Genomic DNA, 14,495 nt, shown 5'->3' on the forward strand with positions numbered 1-14,495 from the left:
AAGAATTACATATTGGCAGTTAGAGAAAGGTGTAGGCATTGGATCAGCAACAATTAATACAATCATTAATGACCATTTAAAGTGCAAGAAGCTTGTTGCTTTTTAGCATATGGGTGCCTTACAGTTTGAACAATGATCAAAAAGCTGGTAATGTCGAATAGTGCCTTTTCATGCTTAGTTTGAAAAGGGGGATATCCAAGGCTGTTCATTATACTTTTGCAGGTGATGAAACTTGGGTAAACAATTTTGATCCAGAAACTAGGCAACAATCAACTGTTTGATGCTTTCAAACAACCCCCCCCCCCACAAACCAATAAGCGTTTGGGAAAAAATGGTTGCCCGTTTCTTCAGAAAAAGTGGATTTTTAGAAATTGTAAAGCTAGAAGATCGATAGACCGCCAACAGTGAGTGGTAAATGTCTTCCTAAAGTGTTTTAAAAAAAATCATTCAAAACACCACAAATACAAGGGGATTCTGCTTCACCATGTCACAACTGAACTGTAAGGGCTCAAACACTTCAGTTCCGACAAACTTTTTAGCCATTTCTGGTGTTCAATTATTCGCCCATCCACCTTACACTCTTCAAACCTAGCACCTTGTGATTTCTTTTTATACCCAAAAGTCAAAATTCTACTCAAAAGGGAAAAAACTGAGGGATTAAAAAGCTCTTCAGACCTTCATCGATGGAATAAATATGATCTCCAAAGAAGACTGGTTAAACTGCTCTGATAGTTCGTTTAGAAGGATGAAAATTTGTATGGATGCTAAGAGCGACTACAAAAATTTGAAGTATGTAACTTTAAACTTTGTAACTAACATTGGAGTCAAAATTAGAGCGCCGGGTTATCAAATTTTTGACAAAAAGTAGAGAAGGAAGCAAAGGGTCATTTGTGAATAATAAAAGCTGCATATGGTAATGTTGCTCTTTCCAAATACAGTGCATGCCACTTATTGTAATGATGGATAATGATATCATTTGCATAACGTTTCCACTGTTACGCAATTGGAGTAAAAGTCCCAATTCGACATATACTATTACAATACCAAAAACACCATTTATTGTAATCAGCACTTCAGTTTATATTATCATTCTTTGCCTTGCCACTGTTTATGCATTTGCAGTAAAAATGATTACATAATACTCTGATATCTTCTTGAACTCTGACCTGGTCTTCAAATAGGCCTCTGGGGTTGGTAATATTCATATTCACAATAACTGCACATTCATACACCGACCATTATTAAAAATATAAAGTGTTATGTTATATTAAAATAATGATGTAAATAAATGAAATAAATAGAATGATATAATTCCACCAGATAAAACTGATAAAAGGGTAACTGTCTGTATAATAAAATATGAAATTTTAAACTGCAAAGAATTATTTACGATAAAACAATATAGATAAAACACAGGTGTTTTATCTACATTGTTTTATTGTAAATAAAATGGCGGTGAACACGGGGGTGTTTTAGCGCTTTTATCATCCTGTGTTTTATCTATATTGCACTATTGTAAATAATTCTTTGCAGTTTAAAATTTCATATTTTATTGTACAGACAGTTACCTTTTTATCAGTTTTATCCGGTGGAATTATATCATTCTATTTATTTCATTTATTTACATCATTATTTTAATATAACATAACACTATTTTAATAATGGTTGGTGTATGATTGTGCAGTTATTATGAGTACCTGGTCTGCCTTCATGGGACAAAGTGTGGGCAACATCGGGCCTCAGCAGGGGTCTGCCGGCTAAATGGCCAGAGGAACAAAGGTACACAACACTGTGCGTAAACAATACCCATATACTTTTAAATCTCTGGCCTTTACAGTGCTCTGTATCACAAGACAATATATACCACCTGGAGATGGGGGAAACCCCTGGTGCCATTTGACCATAAAAGCACTTTACAAGCCTAAAATTGTCTACGTCAAATGCACCTTTTGCATCCTGTCTCTAACAACACTTGTCAAACTCTAAGCTAGTATTATTTTGTGGACATTACAAATAATCACGTGATTGTTTGCAATGTCCTACACTTGTGAGCAATGGACAGCCACTTTGCTTTCTCATAAATGAAACTTAGGTTAAGGAGTTAAGAGAAATTTATTTTTCAAAGATTAGTGATATTTAACTAACACACAATTCTACTTATTTTGTGATATATAAAGTTGCAGATTTAAAAAATGCACTAACACGTAAGCTTTCTTTAACTGAAAGTAATTGTACAGAGTTATTTACAGCAATCTCAGAATCACAATATAGTTGCTACAGAAGAAAATAACAACATGGGCAATGATTACAGATGTATTTTCAGACTGTATGCTGAATAAACTAAATCTCAATTAATTTAGACATATGACCTCTAAATCACATATAAAGCAATTTTTTTTAAGAAATATAGATGAAACTCTACATTATAAAAATTTTAAATGTTATTTTTTTAAAAATCTTACTGATCATTGGTGATAAGCACTCCATTTTAAGCAAGTTACATAACACATCAGCAAATACAGTTGTTACTAGGGCTTACAATACAGAGATTCCAGGATCCCGTTCATTTTTTATTCAGGATTTGAAATATTGCAACAAAAATACCGGTTTTTCGGTAACTAATTTATAGTCAATTTTAATACAAGGTTTGGGAATGTGACATTCTTCAGCCAAGTTTGTCCTCACAACCTCACTAAATATCATTGAGAATGGCAAGTTCTCACAAGTCAGGTTCTTTGTTAATGCTGCTACTGCTCACCCATACTTTGTTTCTTCCATTAGTACTAATGATGGGTGTGTATGACAAAAAACAAAAAAAGCCCAGTCAATGAAAGATCATATCTTCTTCAATGCCCAAAAATGCAATAATTGTGATCAAATGTGAAGATCACACTTATTTTTTGACTCGTAGTATACTCTTCATTGTGAACTTGTCTTGCAGCCAAACAGCAAACCAGAAATACTAACAAAACAGTTCTACGGAGGCTGTGCAATGCTTGTTCACAGAACATGAAAAAATAAAAAAAATAATAAAAATAAGACTCCAGAGAATTGACACTTGCATGATAACAACATCGCTGCACATTCGAGGATTTCTATTCAAGAACACTGTTTTCCCTTTCCACTACGCTCAATAGATTTAGCTGCTCTGTTGTTCCCCAAGTTTAAAATGTGACCTTTTCGAGGGAGCTTTAGCTCCCTCAAAAAGGTCACACTTTAAACTTAGGTCACATATTTGAAAACTAAATAAAATCATTCAGAATGACAGAAAAAGCTATTAAAAATTCCAAAAAAGCCCTATCAAGAATGCTTCCAGAAGTTGTAGAAGTATTTTAATCAGGCATATGGTGTATCAAGACTACTTCAAATGTTAAAAAAAAAAAAATTTCATTCCAATTTTTTTGTTACAAAATACACTTATTCCAATTTAAAGTTGTCAGTATTAATTAAAGAAAAACAACTTTTTTTTTTTTTTTTTTCATTAATTTTATGTTACGTGGTTAGTAGTGAGTTGTGATGCTAATGTGCTGCTCATACTGCCACCTGCAGTTTAATTTTCTTTGGATGTATTCTTATTTAACAGCTATTTGTGTCAGTGGCTTGGTGTTGCCATATAAGTGCTATGATCTGTTTTCCCACTACTACACAAGGGACACCATTATTCAAATCTATTGCATTTGTGGGCTGATTAGTTATTTAAAGTCTGAAATGCACGATTCCCCAACAATTGTTGGACTTGTGGTCCTCCAACAAGATCAGGGTGCAATAGACAGTTTATTTGATTTATTTATTTTTGAATCATTCTGTTGGTTACATATTGTAGTTTGTTTTCGTCTCTATTTATGGTGATATTTCACATAATTTGAACATGGTAAATGGGATCCACTGAATTTGAATCAATCGGCATTTTCATAAATTTATGATATTTGCTATTTTTATTAATAGATATTCTTTCTAAATTACATTAGGAGCACTTTCCTTCTACAATAACCCTTTATCTTGATTTATTTTCAACTTGCCCTGTTGCAAAAGGAGGCTTTTTTTTTTTGCTTGGCTTGCAATACAACTGGCATATGATTATTTTATATTCTAATTATATATATATATATATATATATATAACCTCCAATGTCATAATAACAATGTTTGACCTTATTTGATTTTTTGGCATTGTTTTTGAATTAAAAATATTAAATTGAGTTATTAATACTAAAATGCATATAAAATTCTATATCATTAATCAAGCAACAGTAGCAACTCTGAAATTAATATTACCATAAAACAATAACGGCAATTTGCAGTTTCTGGTTTATTGGGCTTTTCTGTTAGTGCAATTCATTACAATCGGGCAGTAAACTCAACCTTATCGCATTCACATTAATACCGACAGCTGTAATTCTTCACCAAAATCTTGAGTCATAAAAAGAACAAATTTTCAGAATCTTTTCTTCATTCCTATTTTTTAATGCTTGTTACTCCATCTCACTTTTGCAATTTGTGTATGCCGTATTCATTGTTATTGATTTTTTTTTTTTTTTTTTTTACTGTTTTAAATTTTACAATCCTAAAAAAAAAAAAAAAAATACGCTAGTCCGAATTTACGTAAATCAAACTTACTGTATTCTGAAATCATCCTTCCTCAATTTGAATTTACGTCCTCATGTGCATAGTCTAAGAAGACAAAGAATCCCCTACTTGAGTTTACTCAAGCCATTCAAAGCCTTAAACACCCCAATCAAATCATCTTGCAAAATGTGATGCATTTTGCAATTCCAATAGCAAATTAACCCCTTCGTGTATTATTGTATCATTTCATGATACAATAATACCCGAAGTAAACAATAACTCCAAATTTAGGATTGAAAAGTATTTTCTTGGGCATTTATCTGGCTAATTTTGCATTAGCCAAATAAATCCCGAGATTTCCTTACATCTGGCAACACACGACTGGCTTTCATTTTACTTATATAGGTGACCCTCGCTTAACGCTGATAATTTGTTCCTGAAAAACAGAGCGCTAAGTGAATCAGTGCTAAGCAAGCACCATATTCCCATAAGGTAACATATGTATTTGTGAATTGCAGTCTATTCCATAGGATATTTTCTAATCAATAATAAATGGTAGTGAAAATACGCACCAATGTCGGTTAAAAATATTTAATATTCAAATTTTTGTACATATAAAATATTCTACATTATATACATATATAATTATGAGGTAATTAACTAACGAAAATCATGATTTTATTTATTTGATGGCCCTGTGCTCTCAAGTTTTCGTATCTTCGGACTGAAAAATGTGTCTATTTTGGGTTGTGCTTTGGCCCTCTTCCTCTCTGTACATCTTGTAGGGATTCATTTCTTTCTTCAAATTTCTTATTACCTTGGCACTTCGTTCATGTCAGGGTTGTTCTCTCAGAAATAATCACACATTTTTTCGAAGTGTTCAAAAGCTTCATTAAGTCCTTTTCAGTCAGCGACTTCATCGGTTCTTCATCTATAGTATCTTGAATCATCATCTCCCTCAATAGCAAGCTCTTGTTCTTTTATCATTTCCATTAGTTCTTCATTAGAGAGAGGCCATCCCTGTCATTGTCGATCATCTCTTATATGTCGTCATTGTTAATTTCGTTTAATCCTGCTTTTCCGAGCTCAACAATTTGCGTTTTAACATTTTCAACAGAATCATCAGGTTCCTGGGAAGACTTTACGCAAATTTTTCCAAACTTTCCTCCACACTCCAATTCATGGTTTTCTGAGTCACTTCATCCCAGGTACTTGAAATATTGTTGACTGCAGTTTTAATGTTATAGGATTTCCAAAACTCCCCTAAGCCCAGTACATTTTCAGTGTTGATGGTTTTAATAGCTTGGGAAAAGGTGTTCCTTATGTAGTACGCTTTAAATGTGGCAATTACTCCTCTTACAACTTGATCAGAGACAAGGAGTCTCTGATCCATTGGTTGGATCAGAGACAGTGTTCGGAGGCATGTAAAAAACTTTTATGTGATTGTTCAAGTCTTTTAAGCTCTCTTTGCTTGGGTGTCTGGCACGTTGTCCACGATTAGAATTGCTTTATAACCAATGTTATTTTTTGCACAATATTTTTCCACTGCAGGACAGAATAACTCAGCATACCAATCAATGAAAAGCAGCCTGGTTACCCAAGCTTTTTTATCCTCCTTCCAAATTACAGGTAGGTTTGATTTAGCTAAACCTTTAAGAGCCCTTGGATTTTCAGAACGTTAAACTAAAAGGGGTTTTAATTTAAAATCCCCCACAGCGTTACCTTTACCACCCAACCACAAAGTTAACCGATCCTTCACTGCTTTGAAGCCTGGCATGTTTTCTTCTTCTTTCGATATGAAACTTCTTTTAGGCATTCGTTTCCAAAAAAGACCTGTTTCATCTATGTTAAAAACTTGAGCAGTATAACATCTCTCTTCAATAGTTTTAACAAATTCTTTTTTGAAAAAGTTTCGGCTCCATGGTAAAAAGTTACCATGCAGTAAAATCAAAATGGTTGTTTATTGCATGAAAAGTACTGTAAACAATTATGGTGTGAGTCATGGAGAATGTTTTCTGCTTCAAATGGATGGAAAGTACTTGTCAATATTCCATCTGGAAATAATGTCATGTGGAGTGAAGAACAATAGTGTTTTATTCTGAGAAGTCCCATACAGTAAAATCAAACAGTTCAAGTTACCCTTTATGTTACCGAAAGTAATTTGTTACGGTGGGGGAAGGTAAACTGCTTCTAATAGATGTATTTGCCCATATTCCCAAAGGGGATAATCTCGGGGCAATGCAGCTTAGAAGACAGAATGGAGTACATAAGGCCATTTGGACAGTAAAACAAACAAATTATGTACTTCGGGTGACCACACGGTCAGAAGTTCAGAAAACAAGAGAATACTGTACAAGAAACAGCACCGCATTTAGCACTCATGGGATTGATTGTGTGAAAAACATTTTGCAAGTTATAGTTCCCACGGTAAAACAAAAGAAGAGATAGGGAGTAAATCTATTTTTCAATAGGGTATACAGTATCTTCAGTATCTTTCTATTACAGGTCAGAACAGAAAATGCAGACTTCGTAACAGCATATGACACTGTATGGTAAATTTTTTTTCAGCCTGTGTACTAAAAGAATTTCTCCCTTGAAACTATCCACACCAAGAAAATAGAGCATATTGAAAGTTTCAATTTCGTACAAAGAGTAGAAATTATAAAAATAATTACTGTAGTTAATGTCACGGTGGCTATTTTCTCCTTTTGCCAAAAAAAAAAAAAAAAAAAGGGCTTAAAAATGTACTGGACTGAAGCAGGATTTGCCAAAAATTCAATCTGTATGCTAGTAAAATAGCGTTACAGTGAATTTTGGCATCGTTATGGTGAGATACAGGTTATAAGAACAGCATTATAGCAAATTAGCTTAAAGCGAACCGTGTATTAACGAGGGCCTGCTGTATTTACTTATTGTACAGCAATGTCAGAACAGTAGCGTGCATTCCTATGTGTCGCCAGTAAGCAAAATAAAATTTTACCATCCTAAATGCTGAATACTGATAAGTGTTAACCAATTAGAAAACTATATCGAAAAATATTTCAGAGCCCTCTTGAACTGCTGCCCATAAGCGATGCTTACCTCGCCTACCCACTTGCGGTGGCCGTGTATCAGAATGTAGTTAGTTGACCATTATTGCTTGTTGTGGGAGGTTACTTCTAGTGCATTTCACTTGATTTTTTAAATTTATTTATATAATGAGTAGTGAACAGTGTTTTTCTGTTCCTTTCTTTTAGCTCAAGTGCTAATTTATTAAAAAAAACTGTATAATTTGCAAACTTTTTGGCATACACAAGATAACTCGGGATAGCCCAAATGGGTTAATTACTCCCATGTATTTTCTACTAAAAAACTTTACAAAAAATACAAAAGGCTATACAATGAGTATTCGCATGATGCATACTTTTAATCTGTAAAATAAAATAAAAAGTCAATCCGTTATGGCACATTTTCAGAAAAAAAATTTTCTGGGAAGAGGTTAATAAGGACAATGTAGCCATAGCCAGTAAAGCTTCATTTCCCAAATCTTTAATACAGTTCCTGAACTGTTTGATCATGACTCATATTTCTGTAATAGCACATTGCCATGGAAGTGTCTATGTTCATTAATATAAAACTGTTTACTTAACAACATCCAGTTGCTATTTTTTCTTAAGTTTCACATGATTTACTAGAATTAAATTTCTAGTGACTATGGTAAATGTATTTCATCTCTTTTTAAATCAATTTCTGTATAATATCAACATTAATAACTTACAAGGATAACAATCATTGCATACATACCTCTCTCCCATTAACTGTTTCCCATTTAGCTCATACACAGCATCATCAGCATCACGGTAATCATCAAACTCCTAATAAATGAAATACACTAAGATTGAAAAAAAATATAAAAATATGATCAGTTTGCATGCATATTGAAAAAAAACTAACGTTTAGTCACTAGCAGTTAACAGTACAGGAGGTCCCCAACTTATGCCACAAGAAAATTTCCATACAGTAGTTTCCCAACTGTCTGACCTTCACAAAATTTACCACATAATAAATAATTTAAAAATACACAATGGCACGACAACAACTATATTCCAGTTATGTATACAAAGAAATAGACGTCACCCAGTTAGTCTGCTTTCTGACAACTTCAGGGTTAACTAGGTGCACAGTTAAAACTGGAGTCTTCAGGAAGTAGAAACCTAATACTTAAAAAGGATTTACTGTCTTCTTGAACACTGTAAATCCTTTTTAAGTATTAGGTTTATTTAAATTAATCCCAGGCAGTGTCTGACAGAAACAGAATGGCACTTATGATCTCATTGTGTATGCAGGTGAGAGAAAATTTTGGGAAAAAAACTATTTTCCCATACAACTCTCACACTAATATTCTCTAGATTCAGTCCTTTCTGTCTCCATTTACCAAGTTATGAGAGGTTAGCTATTTGTTTGTCACCTGCCAGATAACACACAAGTGAATAATTCTTACCAATCAAATACCTAGATTTTATCTTTACTAAATTTTAACTCCAATGAAAAAGCTAAAAATATAATTTTTAACCTAAAAACCTTTTTCAGATACTATGCAAGCAAAATGATCCATTTTGGGCATGACGAGTTGGTAGAAATGACTGACATAAAAGGAAAACTGAACACTTAAGTGATGGGTGTTGTAATGCAGAAAACATCAATAACACAGTGAGAATGGACTATGAAATTAAAATACTTCTAATCAGCAATATTAGATATTTCACAAATGAATGGTAATGCTAATACTAGTTCGGGATTTCCACACTTAGCAAGAACCAAACCAAGGCCTCATTTCATAAAACAGAAAGTGTGATCTGAAGCTTACTTCCTCTATTTTAATAGAATTATCTGATATTCCACCCAATGAATAAGTCGATTTAACCTCACATCCAGTGGCTGCAATTTTAAATTCATCATTACAGGAAGAAATAGATAGGAGTGAATTTTTTTTAGGTCAGTGAATGTTGCAGTAGGAAAAATGACTATCCTCTGATACTGGATACAGTGACTCAGGTCTCATTGGTTAACAAATGTTTTGGGTGATATCTGCACAAGTCTGAAGGTATTTTCTAAACTTCCTTTTTTTCTTGTAAGTGGCTTTATGCAATATGAAGTCTAAACCAAATACTTAGTTCTGCCTCAATATAACCAAGCAGGCCTGTGAAGCTTGGTTAATTATTTACAATTATTACTGAATTAGAGATGTCTATATGCCTTCCAGAATACAGGCTATGTAAATCCAGATTTATTTCCCCCCTCTGTCATGTGTCACTGCAGTGATATCCCAGTATTGTCCCCAAAATACTGGGATATCAAGTTGTCTTTAAGGCAAAGGCTTTCGATATAGACAAAAAATGGTCTAGCTGCATTATTATAAACAGAAGGTTCATAACACTGCAGCTAGTCCAACATTAACACTGCATCTGCAGTGTTCCATCATGACTGAAAGGAAAATCATAATTAGAAATTTAAGATTCGGCACAAAGCCTTCTCAAACAGAAGTTGTACTGAAGTTCTCTGTAAAGATTTGTAATCTGTTAACAACATAAGGTATAATTTATACCTTATGTTGTTATGATGTTATGCCTTGATATAATTTATACTCCTTGGTCAAGTAATCTCCAGAGCTTCTGAGTCCCATGCGATTTAAGCATTTCACAAGTTTCCCAAAAGTATGTGGGCTCCCTTTAGTCATTTCTGATGGGGGGGGAGGTAACTCTGTGGGGCAAATTTATTCTTGGAAACTATAAGTTTTGTAAAAATTAAAACTCTTGTACATAAATACTTTAAAATATTTGTCATTATTCTGACATGACTGTCAAATATTAAGAGTAAAATTATTATAAACTAGAATCTGAAAAAAAAAAAAACTTAAGCAATAATATTCTCTATATCCATTTATGTATCACTTGGCAAAATTTCATCAACTTCTGTATCTGAAGTTCAGATATTTTCACTAATTTTGTTTTCGTAAGCCCAAATCAAACAAGTGAGGCTAGAAGTCAATCTCCTTTTCTCAAAGCTGATTTCATGTTGCTACCTATTACAAATAGGTCCACTATTTGTTGGAAACACAGATAAGAGATGGCATACTGTAAAAATTAAGATAATTCATACCTTAATGGATTTTTGAAATGAACTTTGAAATGTAGGATCAATACATATAATTGTGGAAATATTAAACGATGACAATTCAAGACTTTTCCTCCCACATACATCCAGAATGTTTCTGGAAGGTATTCTTACTTTAAGAGGTAGTAATAGTAATGGAGGCATGTGATAAAAGAAAGCAAGTGTATGAGCGTATGTAGCATAAGGAAAAAAAAAAAAAAAAAAAAAGGCCAATTTCACACATTGTTTCACTCAAGTTTGTCCAGTTCCACCTTAAATATATTTAAGCTATCAACTTCCACGACGACGGATGGAAGTTTGTTCCAGCAATTAACCACCTGCTGGCTAAAGGAAAATTTCCACACATCTATTCTACAAGTGTCTATCCTCAATTTGAATTTATACCCTCTCAGGTTCATAATCTGAGCAAGTGGAAGAACCCCATTAGAATTCAGCGTGCTCAACCCATTCAAGGCCTTATACACCTCAATCAACTCACCTCGCAGGTGCCTAGTCTCAAGCCTTCCTTGGTAAGAGGACACCTTCATTCCCCTCACCAATCTTGTTGCTATTCTCTGTACACGCTCAAGCAACTCTACATCCTACCTAAAATGAGGCCTCCAGACCTGCATGCAATATCAAGGCATTGCCTTATACAAGAGGATAATCACCTCCTTTTCCCTACTAGCAAAATTCCTGTATATCATTGACAATACCCCATGACCTGTTTTTGCAGCATGTCTGTATTGCTCAGAAAACTTCATACCTGACTGCACAATTACTCCCGGATCCTTTTCGTTTCCTGCCATCTTAAGTCTAGTACCACATAGTTTGTATGTTTCTCTGGGGTCTCTTCTGCCCATATGCAGTACTTTGCATTTGTCAGTGTTAAACTTCAGTTGCCACTTCTCAGCCCATCTGCCAAAATTTTCTAGATCCTGTTGCAGTAGCACACTGCCATTACTGTCATTAACAACTCTGCCAACCTTTGTATCATCCGCAAACTTCAAAATTAAGTCTGATATACCTTCATAAAACCATCGATAAAATATACAAAACAACAGTTGGTCCAACACAGACCCCCTGGGAGACCCAACTAATACCATTAGTCCACGAAGAGTGGTGTCCACTGATTACCACTCTGTCTTCTCCCTCTCAACCACCCTTTTATGCATTGTAGCAACTTACTCGTAATACCATACTACTACAATTTGTACAGTAGTCTTCCATGCACAGCAGTGAAAAAAAAAGCTTTCCTGAAATCCAAGTATATGATATCAAAATGATTTTTTGCATCCAGTTCCTTTGTAACCACATCATTGTATCCAATCAAATTTGTCAGACAAGACTTACCCCTTAACAAACCCATGCTATTGCTGCAGTCTTGTCTAGATGATCCTGTATTACTTCTTTAACCAGTGACTCCATTATTTTCCCTGGAACAGAAGTAAAACTAACTGGTCTGTAATTACTCGTGCCACCCTTAGATCCCTCTTTGTGAACTGGGGATATATTTGCACATCTCCAGTCCGTGGGGACTTCCCCTGAGTCCATGGATGCTCTTATAATTATGGCTAAGGGTTTGCTTACTTCCTTTTCTGCTTTATTTAATATAACTGGATAGATCTCATCCACCCAGGATGCCTTTCTTATGTTTAACGTCAACAATTTCTCCACCTTTGCTCTCGGTTATTACAATATCATTAAGCACCCTGTTACAGTTTGATAAACTTCTGGCATTTTCCCCCCTTAATAACTCCTCATGTATGAATGTAGATGCAAAATACTCGTTCAGATTATCAGCTATTTGAGCAGGATCATCAACAGTTGAACCATCGATATTAAGTGGACCAATCTGACTCATCCCCTTCCATGTATAAGGTCTTGCTGGTTTTCTTAGCATCCTTTGCCAAAGATTTTTCATAATCTGCCTCTGCTTGCCTAACCTCCTTTGTGATTTGATTACAGACTAGTTTATATCTGCAATAGGCTTCTGTGTCACCTGATAATTTATAAGCATCCTATGCGTTTTTCTTCTCTGCTACAAGTCTCATTAATTCATGACATCCATTCAGGCATAAGAAATATTGTTCACCTTGAACAATATTTCTTAATCGATACGAAAAGCCTAATAGCTTCCTCGATTAGTTCCTGGAATGCTTCCCACTGTACAGAATTTTAAAACTGCCTGAGACCACTGTAATCACTTTTATGGAAACAAAAACCTTTCCCTTTACCGCTGATGGTAATTATATCTTTAAATAAATCCCATATCAGTACACTGCGATCACTGCTTCCTAGCAGTTCCTTTATTCGTAAATTCTTAATGCATGAATAATCACTGCTGATAACTAGACCAAGAGTATTACACTCTTTCTGGTTACCTGTCGAACATGCTGCTGCAGAAATCAATCATCCAATAAATACAAGTCTTGCTAGTACATGGTAGATATGCAACAAAATACTGTTAGTAATAAACCTATATTCATCAAACAATACAAAAACTCTTTAATCTGTAAAAGCAGTTTCCGTAGTTACTAGAGGAATATCAAAGTCATGGAACTACAGTCATCTCACTGCATTCTGAAAGGTTTGTACTGATTTCAGAATTTAACAACTTAGTATTGTCATCAATTTTCCTCTCAAATTGCATATTATTGCTCTACATCCATGGCAAAGATACTTTCCAAGTTATACTTTAACCATGGATAGAAATCAAAAACTCTCCTGAAGGAGAGTGACGACGAATACTTTTTTTACCATACAGAAAAATTTATTTATTCTCTCTCTCAGCATCTCAAAACTTTTTCAAAAATGCAACCCATTCAGAATATTTGATATCGCTTTGCAACCAATATCAATTCAGAATATGGGAAAGGGGTTCTGCACTGGGAAATTTTTTTTTGAAAATTATGACGAAAATGTGCCAAATGTAGGCCATTCTCATATCACACCAAATGGGAGGGCTAAAAAAGAAAAATGCATGAAACTCTTCTTAAACTGTGTCTAATATTTAAATGACAATTTGGTTCAAGCAATTAATTCCCAGAGAAATTGGGCAGAGATACAGTTGTGTAAAACAAACAGGTCACTGCTTTATTATGAAAAACATATGCAAACATTACAACTGTGCCAACCGACTTAGATTTAGCTTTATTAAAAAAAAAAAAAAAAACCAAAGCCAAGTATCACGTATTGCAATAAGTAGCACACTTTGGCATGGCACATTATTTAATAGTATTTTATTAAATAGTAATTCCACAACCTTGAGCAAATTAATGGTGACCTGTGTTTGGGTTAGGATCCATAGGTTGGAAATCACTGGTCAAGAAGCTCACGATTCAGCAGACCTTTCAGGCTCTCATAACTAAAGTTAATGATGGTTTGTTGGCAAGAGAGGTATGTATATATATATAACTATCAACAGTACAAGGAGTTAACTTATGAATTCCTAGCCACACTTACTAAGTCACAGCACTACAGCAGTGCAAGTGGTTCCTTACTGAGGTCACATACATGGCTACACTGCTGATCAAAAAAATTTATCCTATATCAAGTCATAATTTATCCTATGACAGTCTGGACTTAATTTCCTTCTAGTGTGAAACTAGTCAAAAACTTCATTTTCTGAACTCAGAAAAACTCGTGGATCCATCATTCACTATGAACTTATAAAAATGTTAAAATTAACTTAGGGCATGGCACAGCAGAAAGGTATTTAAAACCTTTAAGCATCACCTCACACCTGCACCCATTCTAACCCACCCCAGAACAAAAGCACTTTTTTTTATTCTGAAA

At 34.3% G+C, this 14,495-nt stretch overlaps 1 protein-coding gene across 1 annotated transcript in view; it reads right to left on the minus strand.

The window, feature by feature from the left end:
- Positions 1-14,495, minus strand: part of LOC150088396 (serine-arginine protein 55-like) — a 151,330-nt gene that overhangs the window by 81,050 nt on the left and 55,785 nt on the right. Inside the window, exon 3 of the mRNA XM_090369485.1 lies at positions 8,349-8,419. Coding sequence (XP_090225611.1) covers positions 8,349-8,419 — 71 coding nt within the window. The remainder of the gene's footprint in view (positions 1-8,348; positions 8,420-14,495) is intronic.

The sequence above is a fragment of the Mastigoproctus giganteus genome, chromosome 3 (assembly GCF_048544385.1).
Source record: "Mastigoproctus giganteus isolate SK-2022 chromosome 3, ASM4854438v1, whole genome shotgun sequence".
Classification (NCBI taxonomy): domain Eukaryota; kingdom Metazoa; phylum Arthropoda; class Arachnida; order Uropygi; family Thelyphonidae; genus Mastigoproctus; species Mastigoproctus giganteus.